At 31.7% G+C, this 15,552-nt stretch overlaps 1 protein-coding gene across 1 annotated transcript; it reads right to left on the bottom strand.

Annotated features, from left to right (window-relative positions):
* Positions 1 to 3,485: 3,485 nt before the first annotated feature.
* Positions 3,486 to 7,265, bottom strand: LOC127800648 (protein REVEILLE 1). Its single transcript, XM_052335378.1, has 6 exons — positions 6,474 to 7,265; positions 5,657 to 5,791; positions 5,393 to 5,504; positions 5,228 to 5,289; positions 4,642 to 5,043; positions 3,486 to 4,534 (listed from the first exon to the last, which is right to left on the bottom strand). Exons 1-6 carry the CDS (start codon positions 6,498 to 6,500, stop codon positions 3,803 to 3,805), a joined length of 1,470 nt encoding a protein of 489 aa, XP_052191338.1. The 5' UTR covers positions 6,501 to 7,265; the 3' UTR covers positions 3,486 to 3,802.
* Between the last annotated feature and the right edge of the window lie 8,287 nt (positions 7,266 to 15,552).

Here is a 15,552-nt window from a genome sequence, read left to right as displayed (position 1 = left end):
AATAAAATATCAAATTAAATAGTAATTGGAAATGGGCGGAAAAATTTTGACGGTTGTTTTGTTATAATATATATATATAGATTTTATTATATTATATATATTATTTAAGGTAATGGAACCAATTGCCCAAAAAACAATTGTTAGAAAAAATAAATGTTTTTATTTTTAAATAAAATGTATTTATTATATTTTATTTTATTTTATGTAAAGAAATGTACAATATTTTGTTGCAAATTTTATGTATAAATAATGTTTATGTTGCTCTAACAATATTTTTTTGGGAATAATATTAAATTATTATTATCTTATAAAAACTTACTCGTAGAGTCTTTAAGTGGATATAACTTATATAAAAAAATATATATAATCAATACATAACTTAAAAAGAGAAAGTTATTACATCTTAAATTAGTGTGGAGTAGTGAAGTGTCTTCATCATTAAAGTTGACATTTGTGTGAATATATCATTCTATTGTTTATAAACGTCAAGATATTGACAGATCCTAATTTATTTATAGTCTCTCAAAGTTTGCCTAGATTATTGTTTTAGGGCTTGAGGAGATTTGATGATAATACGTTTGATAGATTATGTTTCATGAAACTACAATATAAAATGATTCTCGTTACTTTTGTATATTATATGGCGTATAGTTTGTTTTTGTTTTGTTCAGGGAAAACTTTTTCTTTTGCTAGTTTTATGTTTATGGAGTTCGTTTTTATTATGATGCTCAAAATATGTCCTACTAAATAATTGTACACGTTTTTACAATTTTTTATTTAATAAATTCTTATTTATAGAACAATGTCGATCAAATTATAAACATGAGGTTTTAGTTACCAAAAATTTAAAATCTTTTGGGAAAATATAAGTAAAATAGAATATAAATTTTGAACCATTTTTTTTAGGATTTAAATGTCAATTTTAGAGTTATCAAGGTACCTTTTTGTTAACTCAAGTGTAAGGTAAATAATTTTTTGGAAGGTGACATTAAAATAAAAGAAACATTATGTCATCTTAAAGGTTAATTTAATATATGAAATATACTCCAAAATTCAAAATGGTATTTATATTTTCTATATCAATTAAGAATATAAAGAACAAAAATTAACTCAATTATTTTTAATAATGTGGCAATTAAAAATTGAATCTTTGTTTGTCGCGCCAAAAGTCCGATAAAGAGAACCCATGTTAATCCATCTATTAATGTGCAAAACAAATCATCAGCATTCAATCGACCAAACCTACATCCCACATCGATAAGGTTTTTATTGGTAAGATTGTAAATGGGCCGAGCTATTTACTAATGATTTGGTGTTTGACTTGACAAAAATTCGTTTACCTTTGTTCGTTAAGGCAGACAAATCGAGTTTGAACTCTATTTTAAAACTCAATTTGTAAATAAGTTAAGGTTGAACTCAGTAAAACTCATGAATATGTTCGAATAGAGACTTGTGAATACTTATAGGATTAATTAGAGATTCATAAAAATATTCGATTAAAAGTTGTGAACAAAATTGTTTAAAAATACATAAATATATTTATTTATATTTTTAGAAGTATATTATTTAACATAAATTTATTAAATTTTAAATTATTATGATAACATAATTAAATTAAATATGTTTAAAATTATTATATATATTAATTTAATTATTTAATAATATATAATAAAAAATAAAGTAATAAATTAAATTTAAACAAAAAAAACAAATTCTAACGAACCGAGCCGAGCTTTAAAGCTCAACCCGAGCTCAAGCATAGGTCTGCGAACCTTAGGTCTCAATTTGAATCTCATCACATACACTAGTTTTCCCATGTTGGTTATTTGTCATTTGTTTAGTGATCTTATAATGAATTATTTATGGTTTGTAATTTATATTTCATTTATTAGATTCATAATCACATACATAATTGATTTGAATTTTCATCAAGAAAATATTATATTTAAAGATAAATTTGACAAACAACATTTATAAACTGATATGATGATACACATAAATTTATAATAATTATATATAAATTCATAATACTTTTACTTAAAATTAATAATAAATCTACTTGTTAACTTTAAATAAAATTATTATAAATTTATATATACTAGGGTTAAAGTTCAAATTAGTCCACGGCTTTTTTAATTGTGGTTAATTAGACTTTATTTTTAATTGATGGCCTTTTTAGCTCAATATTTTTATTTTGTAGCCATTTAAACCCAAAATAGCCTTCTTTTGGCATTTATTCGATTGAAAGGAAAAATAATAATTTATTATATTAAAATATTTTGTTATATTTTTGTAATAAAAGATAAAAAAAATAAAATAAAAGGTGATATTCATGAAATCCACTATAGTTATTTTAAATTCTTAAAATCTCAATTTGATGATAAATTCACAATTGACAGCAAACCTATATCAAGAATGTCAACCTCTTATTCTCGTCCTTTATCTCATGTATCATCACCTTCAACGAAACAACATTATAACATTAAACAAAACTTTAACTATGATTTTTTTTCTAAATATAAAGATTATTTTAATATAATAAATTATTTTTTAAAAAATTACAGTAAATTATATAATAAAATTTAAAAAAAATTATGAAAAATTGGGTTAATAATGACATAAATTAAAAATTGAGTCTGATTGACTATAATTAAAAAAAAATAGCTAATAAAGCCATAAATTAAAAGTTAATTCTGATTGATTGCAATTAAAAAAATTATAAATAATTTAAATTTATATTTTAAATATTACGTTAATTTATAAATATTATTTGTCGAATAAGTTCTTTTATAAAAAAAAAAAAATCAGTTTATAACATTTCTCCATGAAAAAATGTGAAACTTTGAAAGCATCGCCACAAAGGTGGCACAGAGCTACAATGATATTAATAGTGCAACGACAGGGCCAATGGGGCGCCAAAGAATTTGATTTTGGAATAATATTATTGTCAGCCGATAGATATTGGGTGCTCCTACTTGATTGCCTCATCCTAACTTGGGTGATGCACAATTTCCAACCAATAAAATTACTCTCTCTGTAAACTGTTATTTGCATGATTAAACTTGTTATAATTAGCATATGCTCCCCTAAACATCAAATGAAGCCTTCCATGGTTATCTCGTGATGTAATCAACTTAAGAAAGGATGAAATCTAATCAGAGTTGCAAACGCAGAATTCAGCAATCTCTATTTCCAGCTGGAATGCAATTGCAAGCCAACACACAGAAATTTCCACAATCTTTCCCGAACATAGAAGAATAACAGAACAGTGTGATGGGAGCCAGTTACATAAATTCTATCTCGTTAATGATCATTGTCTTAGACAATGATACAACTGTACTTGCAGGTAGAGATAATTTAAACCAACAAAGGGTCCTGACAGACACTAGAATCTCCGTTCTAATGATCCAGCTAGTCTGAATTCTCTGATGTAATTTAAACGATAAGTCTCAATCTATGTAATGAGGCAGTCAATGCACCAAAAATTAGGTAATAACCAAAGTGACAATTTATAATTCACAGTTTGAAAGGGAGAGATTCAGAAAGGAATACCACATTCCAGGACAGCGTCAAAAAGAATCAAACTTACAACTGCAAATATAAACAGTTTTAAACAGTTGAAGGGAAACATTGGGGCTAGCTGAGACTTGGCAAAGCCGCATATTTCCTGCCTCCAGTGATATTATCCTCCTCCTCTATTACTCTGATGCTTCTTTTCGGGTCATTTCACTGTAACTGGAATCAGTTGTCAAAATAATCTTACTGCCAAAATAAACTGCGCTAATGGGTAGCACAGGTACCGTCATAAGAAGAGGCAGATTCTTTGCTCTTCCCTCTCCTCGCGGGTTATGGAGGACCGGGTGTCTCTCTCAGATAAGCACCTCTTATATGGTAAAAACCCCTTCAAATATTTGTCAGGGCTAGCTCTTTGCTCCTTGAAATAAGCCTTATTAGGTTTGTACATGAGCTTTGGTGGTTGTTCCCCTTCCTTGTCAAAAGGATTTTGGCGACTTTGGGACTCCATTTCCCAATTTTTATCACCATTTCCCCCGGCATTTACTGATCCCGTATTTGAACCGGTCCAAGATCCTTCCTTTTGAACTTCTCTATCTTGGGTTAGCCCGCTCACAGATGATGAGCGTGCTTCTGTTGCAATCGGGCTACACAGAGGAAAGAGAGGAAATTGTATCCCTCCATACAGAACACACTGCCCCACTTGACCAGAACCATCCTCTGACGAATCCCTTGGACATTGCATGTAATAGAAAGCAGCAGGAGCTACACACTTTGGGGGATGCCAAATACTCTCCGAATCCTGTGATGAGAATTCTTGGGGCATCAAATTCAAATGCAATGCAAGTCCATCATTCATATTGGAAGGAGATGATTTGCAAGTTCCCATGGTTGGTGATGATGGTCTGTGAGAATCTGTAACTAAAACAGTCTTGCCGAAGAGCTTCAGACACCGAGTAGATGCTGCCTCGGCTGGCCCTTCTTGAACAACGTTACTGTCATCTGGAAATAACTCCAATTTCTGGACATTGTGCAAAGGAACAAATGAAAGAAAAGCGAAGTCAAGATGCAGAATATGTTAACATTATTATAAGGGTACAAACAGCTGAGGACTGATAGGACAAGTACCATGGGAACTTGCTCATCAGGGGAAGACAATTGAACTAGCAATGGAGAACCAGTTACATCAGGGGAAGAATTAGGATCTGAATGTATGGACACGCCAGGGCTTATATCAGCAGCAGATGAACCTTGTGAAGGGCTACCACTTGGAGTAGTTGAATCTGGTGTACCCAGTATTTCTGAACCAATTCCAGACAATACCGAGGTTGGGGATCTGTTTTCCTGTTCTGAAGCCGACAAAATTGGAGATGGGGACCTCCTTGGTCCCTCTGCAACCAAAGTTCCAGCTTTAAGAGAAGCAACTGGCTTACGAGGATAAGGGTGTAAAGGTTTTCTTTTCGGACGGGGAGGAGGAATCTCAATAGGTTTTACAGAGCTTGCATCATTGGTACTTGAATCTCGAACCACCTAATCATGGAGAAAAAAGTAAATTGGAATGATATTCATAACAAGACAGACAAATCCATAAGAACTTTTGTACACCTGTAAGACCTTAAAACAGTAAATTTTTTTAAGTACAGACAAATAGCTTCTAATCTAACACGTATATACATAGAATGCTAGAGAAAGGGTACTTAAAAGAGCGCCGAACCTTAGAAAAGTACTTTTGAGCGTGACTCCGAATCTGAACTGCAGTTTTGGTGCCCACATGCTCTGAGAAAAAGAAACGCAATAGTATTTGAGAGGATATAGAAATAGAAGGTCTAGTATGCAAGTTTTAAAGAAGGTTTCAGTTCACCAGTACTAAGTCAACTACCTTCTATTCGCCTCCAAGCTCGACCGTATAGCTTTAAGGCCTCAATAAACTTCTTGTGCTCATCTTCCGTCCATCTTTCTCTCTGCTTTGTGATTGTGTAAGGTTTTCTAACCTATTAATTGGCAAAGAGCAGGTATTAGTATGAAAGTCGGTCATTAAAAGCTTAACGTATTAATTGGCAAAGAGCAGGTATTAGTATGAAAGTCGGTCATTAAAAGCTTAACGTACTGACAAACATAAACAGACGATAGAAGGCACATGGACCTTTGGAGCATAGTCATTCCCAGGAGGAGGTTGGTCCTTCATTTGGGTACCCTCAACACAATTTGAGTTGACATCCAATGGAACTTGATTGCTTATTGGAAGAACTGTGTTTGATCGAGCGACTCCATTTTGATCCTGAGTTAATAACAAAAGATAAGCAATAAAATTAGCTCCTCCACTGCTGCCAGAACATTTCAAAGAATACGCATAACAGTAATGACCATGAATCAAGATTAGTTCCCTGAGAAACAAGGTCAAATTTCTTCTGGTATTTATTATGGAAGTTCGTGTTCATCTAACCCATGAAGAGTTGACATTCTGTAATTGGACAATATCACTATAATTATCTGGATAAGAAACTGAGATTCATTCTAACCCCCCCCTCCCCCCCCCCCTTTTCATTATTTCTTGGCTTTTGTCCAAGTTTGGATCATAACTAGCAGAAAGGGGGTAATGGATAGTACAGCTCACAACTCATTGCGGAAAAATCAATTGTCATGTCACATGACAACACCATCCACCATTCCACAGCCAATTTTCTGGTTAGGTAGTATGACTAGGCCAGAGTAATTATGTAAGTGGATCCTACATTTAAAAGGAAAGGCATATATACATGTGACTTCAAACAACAGAAGATCCCAAAATAGTAATAGTAATTAATAATAATAACATGACTTATATGGACAAACCCATAAGATTCATCAAACAAATGAAATCCAAACAAGAACAAAAACCCATAAATTAATACAAGGCAAAAGAACCATAGATATCAACTATGCATCAGAAGTAGTCGCTATGACTTTTAAGTTTTGGATACCTGTATAGCCATAGCCGCGGAAGTCATCCCTTTCTGATTGCTTCTGGGAACACTTGAATTCTAAGACAACAAATGAAGCTTCCGAAAGGAGTAGATTTCGAGGGAATCAAAATCTAACTAAAGAATTAATAAATCGGAGACTCGTCCAGAACAATTAGGAACTCATATCTCGATCCGAACAACAGATACAACCACCAACTCGTTTCTCCATCTTTCTGGGCCTAAAACCTGAGATTAAATCCAGGAAACCCTAGCAATCAAACGATCCTACAACCGGAAGGACAACTGAACCGCCTTCCAGCACAGTCACGCGTAATACAGACTCATCGAACTTTGTTCTCTCAAGATCCAACCGCTAACGTAAATTCGGCCAGCAGAAATTCACCAAACAGCCTCCTCTCGGGCGGAAAGAAACAGCCAAACGAATCACAACAACCGACGAACAGCTCAACATGTAGCAGAAAAACAGAGACAAAGCAGAAAAGAACAATAAGATTAGCAATCGCCAAGAGGGTTGAAGGAATCTCAGAGGTCAAGTGCAAGCCTCGAGGGGCCAAGATCAGTGGACGGAGAACTGGGCTTCTCCGGTGACCGGAACCGCCGCGTTTCCCTGGATCCTGCCGCTAAGTATCGCCGGTAAACCGACTCCGCAGCTCTGATTACCGGAAAATCGTTCTCTTTAGGGGGAGAGAGAGCAGAAGGGGTGAAGAAGAGAGGAGCTTTGGGCTGAGAGAGAGAGGAGGGAGCGCAGAGCAGAGAGAGAGATGAATTGAATTTAGCTTAGTTTGTGTTGTGAGGGAGAGAAAGCAGAAAAAGGAGAGGGGGCGGGGCGCCACGTCAGAGGCGAAATGGTTTTTGTTTAATTAATGTTAAATTGGGGGAAGAAAGATCGAGAAATGAGAGGAATCTTGTGGCCGAGGTTGAAAGACAGCGGCGACACGTGGCACTGTTTGTTGTCCGCCCTTGCCCGCTTTTATCTCGCGGCGTGTTTCATTTGGTGCGAGAAATTCCGGCACTCCCACTCTCCCCCTGCGAATATCGCGCACCCCCTGCCCAGTGCCCACAATATTATCCACGCGTGTCCCTCTCCACGCTTTTCAAATTTTCCGGACTTTATAATCAACTTTTGTCAATTACATTTTGCCCCCCTAATTTGTGTACAATACATGTAATCTCACCTCTACATCATAGCCTAATCATCAGCTCATTTAGAATTATTTGTTAAAATGAATAAAATAAAATTATATTAAAATAAATTTAAAATATTTTTAATTAAAATATAAAATAATAAAGATAAACTTTAAAAATATTTAAAGATTTTCATTAAATTATTCGTTAATTTTTTTAAAATACATTAAAAAGTACATTTTTATGAAATATAAAGAATATTGGTCATTTTTCTTATCTATAAAATCACAAATAAATTTATTTGTAAAATTCTAAATAAGAAATTGCATAACTTTTTTTTAGTAAGTTATTAGATAAATTTATTAAATACAATAAAAAGTATTTTTGTTTAGATTGTTTTTCAAATTTTATTTTTCGAATAACTTATCTTAAATTTGACAGATAAATTATCTTCATAAACACTTATTTTATTTATTTTAACAAATATTATCTTAATAAATATTAATTGTTCTTTCCCAGCTAAATGAACGATCAGATGTGAGCTTATAATGGCAAGGGATGGACTCCAGCGATGGGTATGTCGAGGAAGGGCTGACACTTGCAACCACTCTGACACTCAAGTAAGTAAATGAAATAAAATGACAAAGTGTGGGTAGGTTTGGAAGAGAACATAGTTTAGCTCTGAAATAAGCTGATTTATATAGAACAAAGAGATGTCTTCCTGTATACATGCGGCGTGTGTTCGTAGTATGATAGGATTGAGTATCCAACACTGATAGAGACTCCCAGATAATAGTATGGCGTCAACAAGACACTTATTAATGTAAATGAAATTCGCCATTAATGAATATAAGATCTATCATAAATGAGGATGGATCTTAAGCTGGCGCGAGAACACTAAGTATGGGGCTATAACGACGTTGTTACAGATTGGTGCAGAGCTAAGATCGAGTCTCAAGCTTGGAGCCACGATCAAACTAGAGACTGAGATTGGGCCATGAGTTGATAATAAGGCCAAAGATCAAGATTGAACAATTAAGTCGTGGGCAAAGGTCAAGATTGGCCGATATCATCCAGTAACTTAAAATAAAAAGTGATAAGATGATTGAATAAATTCTAAATAAAAATGAATTGTGGTAGCTTGGTGAAATACATTAGTTTCTGATAAAAAAAACTTATAAATAGGGGGGGGAGGGAAGAAATTTCAAGAATTGGCGATTAATTTACTCAAAAGCCAATTAGCGAACGGGCCCGCCCAGCGTGCGGGATAAACTCATCGACACGTGTCGCTATACGGTTCGTAAGTGCGGGCCAATCTCCGAACACGCGGCGGAGAAAGAAGACGAGGAAATATCCATCCATCTTAATTATGTCGCGCTGCGAAATATTAGGTGATATTTTGCTGCGACGATGAGAAATTGTAAAATATCTACGGCCCCTGGAAAATAACGAGACGAGTCGTGGATCGAAATCGGACGGCCGGTAGGGCGAGTGGCGGACGGAGCTACTCGCCAGGTCACAGATGTGGACATTGTCTTTGCGCTTTTCGGCCACGTCACCACCCACTGGCCGCCCGCTTTCAGAAAGCCCGCCACGTGTCCGCCAACAATAGATAGATATATATACCTGTCACTGTATAGAGAGGGAAAGAGAGAGAGAGAGGGTAACGGATATGGATGCCTCTGGACCACTCGTTTATTGGCCGTTACTGTTGAAATTAAGGAAAATTGGAAATTCAGAGAAAAATGGCGGCCACAAGTTTTGTGAGGGTTTTTTCCTTTTAAGGGTGGTTTCTGGTAGAGACGGGCGGATTCAATTAGGTCACAAGGCCAGTGCCAGGTGTCCCAAGCTGGAAGGTTCTAGCGGGACCCAATAAAGCAGAAAGAAAAGTGTATGTTAGCAGTCCTAGCTTGCAATGTTGCGGATAATGTGGAATTTATTTTATTTTTTATTTAATTATATAATTCTTGTTGTTGCTAATAAATTAGAAAATGTCGTCGTCAAACTATTTAAATTTGTAATATGTTAAAAAATGTCATCGTCAAATTATCTAAATCTATAATAAATAAAACAATCAAAGAGTTTGAGAAGGTTTCTATACAAATATTCTGATATTTAAATCAGATACTGAATATAAAAATCTTATAGCAATATTTACACTAATATTAAAGATGTATTTTTTTAAATGAATATATATATATTTATTTATAAAGAAATATGGAGTGATTCAAAATTATAATTCTTGTAGATACTATTTATCTTAATTAATTATAGTCTGGCGAAGACTTACATTAATATGGATAACATCTATTTTTTATAGATGATGTTTAATTTTTTATTTTTTGAAGATGAAATTTCTTACATATAATTGTCCATTCTTTTTTTATAAAAATTTTCAACTATCGAAATTATCTGATTTACGCGTTGTGTATGACCTCTCTCATATTTGGAGAAATATTTTGCCAATACACCAAATTCTCTTACATACCTTGATGGACGAGGAGCCCTTGGCATTGCAGGTCATTCATGGCTACGGGCCATGGTCCTTTGGGGGTCTTTTGGGCCGTGAGGATTTCGCACGTCTTCTTCTTGTTCTATCCATTCTAGTTGATTAATTGATTTAATTATTTTTTTATTTTATCTTTTTATACCATAACATATTAATTCTTATATAATAATAATAATATAAAAATAACCCAAAGAGTTAGTAACCCCAAACAAAATAGGTCCCAAAAGAGGTTTGGTTCCTACCTTAGCACTTCAATAGTGAATCCAAAGGCCAAGCGAGGCACATAATTGGCCCTTTATGCTCATCCAATGAATCTCACCTTAATTAATCACATGGCTCCATCTGAATCACCCTTTAAAAGCAGTATCAAATGAGTGAGGTGCCTTATTTATTACGTTCCTATGGGATCACTATTATGTCATTTCAAATATAGTAAATAATTTAAATTCAAAGACTTATTGAGAGACAACACCCCACTTTTGTTTTCCCGAAGGGTACTTGAGATTTGTTTGGATCCGAAAGGAATCAAGACGATATGAGATCTAATGACTGCGCAATAGCAAATCACAAATCGAATGCGATTGACTTTATAAGCACTTAATACTCTCAATTATTTTCAAACCTATCCCTTTCGACAGTCTTAACAACTGTTACCATCAATTTGAATTGAAAATTATATAGTTTTTATTATTGATTTAAGCAAAAAAAAAAAAAAAAAAAACTGTTGAAAAAAAAATAAGATAAAAAAAAACACAAGATCCAATCATACTCAAACACAAGAAATTTTACGTGAAAAACCCTAACAGAGAAAAATCACAGTCGTTAGGACGACATAAAAAAAAATATTACTATATAGTAAAAAATTTTATAACTACAAAACTCAATATTCTATCTCTAAACTCAAGTCTCAATTATATCCAATTTATAACTCTTACTGTTCTCTTACAAGTGATTTGTTCTTCTTAACTAACAAGTCTACCATCTTATTTATAGACTAGTTTCCTTGTTCAACAGGGTTAAGGTTTCTTTGTCCACCAAGACTAAGATTTCTTTACATAACAACAATTTTTAATTGACTATAAAATAGGATTACAAGCTAGAGAAGAAACCAATTAAGAATAGCCTTTACACAATTATTATAATAAATAAAAGTCTTTCATATTTAATTTTTAAAAGTATTTTTATCACTATATTAATATCACTATATTATTATAAATTTAAAAGTATTTTTATCACTACAATAAAAGTCTTTCATATTTAAATTTCATTAAAATATACAAAAATTAAAGTACAATTATCGAACACTACCAATTATCAAGTGGGCCTAAATTAGCCTTTTTTTCAGATTGTTAGGATCACAAGAGATCTGGGTTGGTATTATAATAACATCAAATGATGGTTGTTATTTATTTATAAAAATGGTATTTGAGTACACATGGATTGTATTCGTATCTAAATTTATTTAAATGATGCATCAAGAGAGAAAGTTATTTGCTCTTGAAGATTAATCGAGCAAAATTCAAACATCCTAAATGAATCAAAAAATATATACATATATGTAATTATTATGTTTAATATAAAGTAGGCTCATACCTAATAGTAACCACAAGTACAAAGAAAGAATTCCATAGCCCATTGATAGACCTAGGTGAAAGGCCTAGACCTCGCTTGAGGAACCTCACTCGGGTGACCTCACTTGAGTGATAGAATAGTTGAAATTGAGTGACCTCACAAATCAGTCTGAGTGATTGAGATTGAGTGACTTCACTCGTGATCTTTTCTCTATGAGTTTGAGAGATCCTTTGAGAATTTATGAGTCACTCAACAACAATTATTCAAAAAACTCTCATATGTCAACTATTTCGATATCATTACTTACAAATCCAAAAGAAAGCCCAAAATACCCATTGAAGATCGCGCGTCTCCCTCCACTTGTAAGTCTAATCCTCTTTATAAATAGGACACTTATCTTTTAACAAATATACGCTTATAACCCTATTAAAAATATAATTTTACTTTAGATATGAGATTGACTTAAATATCGAAGAGTTTACAAATAAAGTGATTTGTTTGTTTATAGGTCTCTTGAAGACTCCACGACACTTTCTCATTATGATTGAGACATTCTCAAACACTTAAAAATTTATTATTGTGTACAGCAACAGTAATAATTTTTATATTAAAAAATATAACAATTAAATATTAAAATAACTTTTCCTATTTATTTATGTGATCCATCATCCTCGTCATAGCCACCCTCCCATCTTCAACCAGCACTTTCCTTTCTTTTACTTTCTTTCTCCTTTCTCTCTTTTTTTTTTAATTATTTTTGTATTCCATCATCTTTGCACCAACTTCTTTTTATATTCCATCATTTTTCCACCAACTCCTTTCATGCTTAGCTGAGATTCCGGACGTTAAAGTGTTTCATAAATATAATAATAAATTTATTAATTTAAAATATTATCATCAAATTATTTAAATTTTATAAAAATATTAAAATTTTTATGAATAATAATTATTCTAATATTACAAGATCTAGTAGAATTATAATTTTTATAGATAATGTGTGTTATTTTTGTAAAATTTTTAAAATATTTTTTAATATCAAAATCATTGTATTTGTACTTTATTTGAGATTATTTTGAGCTCCTGAATTTTTTATTTTTTATTTTTGTCTTTTAACGCACTTTTGCATGTGACACATCAGGTGGAGGAGAGAGAAAGTAAAAATTAAATGAAATATTTATTTTTTTAATTTTTGTAAAGTTTCTAACTTTTTAAAAGTAAAAACAAGCAATCAAATGATATTTGTCGTGGGACCCACTCAACGAGCAATCAAATGATAATAATTTTAAATTTATTATAATTTGGCCCCAATAAGTACACAAGTCGGTATTAGTTAAGCTATTATGATTTAATCTTATTAAATTAAATAAATACACAGACTCGTGTCTCTATCCCTTTCTCTTGATTTAACAAAGATATTTAGGGGCTTTGTTAGTGGAAAAAATTTTAAGGTTATTGAGAATCTTAGGTTGAGATTATATTCGTATAATTTTTTTATAAAAAAAATTAAAAAAATAGAATTTTTTATAATAATTTTTAAATAACTTTCTCATAAAAATATTTACATGGATGGGGTTAAGAATCCAAATTTTTTATGAATTTGGGAATATTTTTAATAAAAAAAAAATTAAAACACCTCTTATCCTTTTATAACTCCATACAAACATATTATATATATTTATTATATATAAATATATATTATATGCCATACAAACATATTTTATATATATATTATAATTATATAAATATACATTATATATATACACGTATATACACATAATGTGTAAAAAATTGATATTTTTTTGACTTTTTAAAAATGTTGTGGGTCTCAATTTTTATATAGCAGAAGTAATTTATTATTTTTAAACAAATAAATCAAATAAAGGTGATTTTAAAAAAAGAACATAAATTCTAATAATATTACATTTAAACCAAACATATCAATATAAGATTTTTAAAAAATAATACTCAATATTTATAAGAATGTTTAAACCTAACCAAATATAGAATTGCATGAATCCTGAAAATCAAATATTTTCAATAACATTCTTAGTAATCATGAACATTAGGAAATTAAAAACTTCTCCCGTATCCATTTTATTAACTTTTTTTTTGTGGTAACGCTCCATTATGAGCGCCATTACTTACTGACCACAAAGTGCGGTGAACGAGTTAAATCAATGAACTTGGTGCCCCTTGATTTTGATTCCAAAGTAATACTCTGATTATAATGAAGTAGATTTCAAACGGGATTGTCAAAATTGTCAGGCTACACCCTAAAAGCACTATATTTTTATTTTTATGTTTAGTGAACATAGATACCAATTTGCAAAACCCAAATTTGTGCAGGCAAAACCCCAATCTCGGATTGCATTAGTTTGACAAACATAGACATGATTTCCTCACAACAAATCTAGGCTTGTAAACCAAAGTCTATAAGAGTGACACATTCGATACACTTTTTCGTAAGTACAAAATTTTCATTGACCTCGCTGACCAAAACTCTTCACCCTATCATTAATTTGATAATTGTCTTATAATTTTATCCTTAAAAGATCTCTCCCAAATTAAGAAGGCGACTCCTTGCTATAAGTTACAACTTTTCCCAATTTGCATCAAATATATGAATGTCCATCCCAAACTCAAATCGGATTGTGTTTATAGGGATCAAATACTATGTTGTACGGAAACTTTTAAGATGAACCATTTCCTTGTTTTTAAAATGTTTCTCGTTCTCGTTTCGGACCTTATTCATGTCTATTTTTTTAAAAGAATTTCCGTTTCAACGTTTCCGTTTCGTATCAGAAACGTTTTCTATTTTCGTTTCCGTGCAACATAGATCAAATATGAGTTTTTCATATATAACCTTATTAGTTTGGTGTAAGTTTTGTTACACATGAGATAATCTCAAGGAAGTTCTATCATTAAAATGAAAAAGAGATATTATATTATATAATATATATATATATTTACAAAAATGATCTGGCTATTGCTTGACACAGGCTAGTAAGGGATGTGTGTGAGTCCCACTTCTCATGGGTCTATACACCCTCTCAATTTGCTCGTATCAGGTAAATATTATGTTGTTTGATGTGAATAACATAACAAAATTATTAAAATTTTTAATTTTTGAAAATGATAACAAAGATAAAATACTTACGCTTTTTTATTTCATTTTTTTTTTCACTCTCTCCCCTCCTCGCTACTAGTGACCTTAGTCTCAATAGAATTTGTTGGGACATATATCACTTTTGGATTGGTCTAGTTTGAGAGAGCCATTTAGAATTTAGAACTATTGTTTTGGTATAGAATACTAACACTCTATGACAATAATATATTGTATATATTCATAAATATATAACATATCATTGTTAAGTGTCACGTGAAATGTCATTCAATAGTGTCTAAATGGCATTTCGATTTAGAATTTGATGTGTCCCGTGATGGAAATGGAAGAGGGAAAGAAAAAACATAGAGATAAAAATTGAAATTAAAATTATCATCCAATGTGTTAAGTTTTAAAATTTAAATAAATACAAAATTTGAACCAAAAAGTTAAGAATTAAAAGTAAGGTACCATTTGATAGAGTTTTTGATTTTTAATTTATTTTGTATGATTTTTGTTTCCATCTACAAAATAAAAACTTAAACATGTTATATGATATATATATATGTATTATTGATATTGAGTAGTTTGAAATTTGTTATCATGTTAGTTCAAGGACTACCACAATCATGGGGCCCACACGACTCACTAGATTATAGAAAACACATCGAACATCTAGATAAATTGAACCAATGAGAAAAGTCACCCCTTGGATAAAATCCAAACGAACATAATCAAGTCCTAATTTTATATTTTCATTATCAAAA

Source organism: Diospyros lotus, chromosome 4 (genome assembly GCF_014633365.1).
Source record: "Diospyros lotus cultivar Yz01 chromosome 4, ASM1463336v1, whole genome shotgun sequence".
NCBI classification, from domain to species: domain Eukaryota; kingdom Viridiplantae; phylum Streptophyta; class Magnoliopsida; order Ericales; family Ebenaceae; genus Diospyros; species Diospyros lotus.
This window is presented reverse-complemented; position numbering and strand designations above follow the sequence as displayed.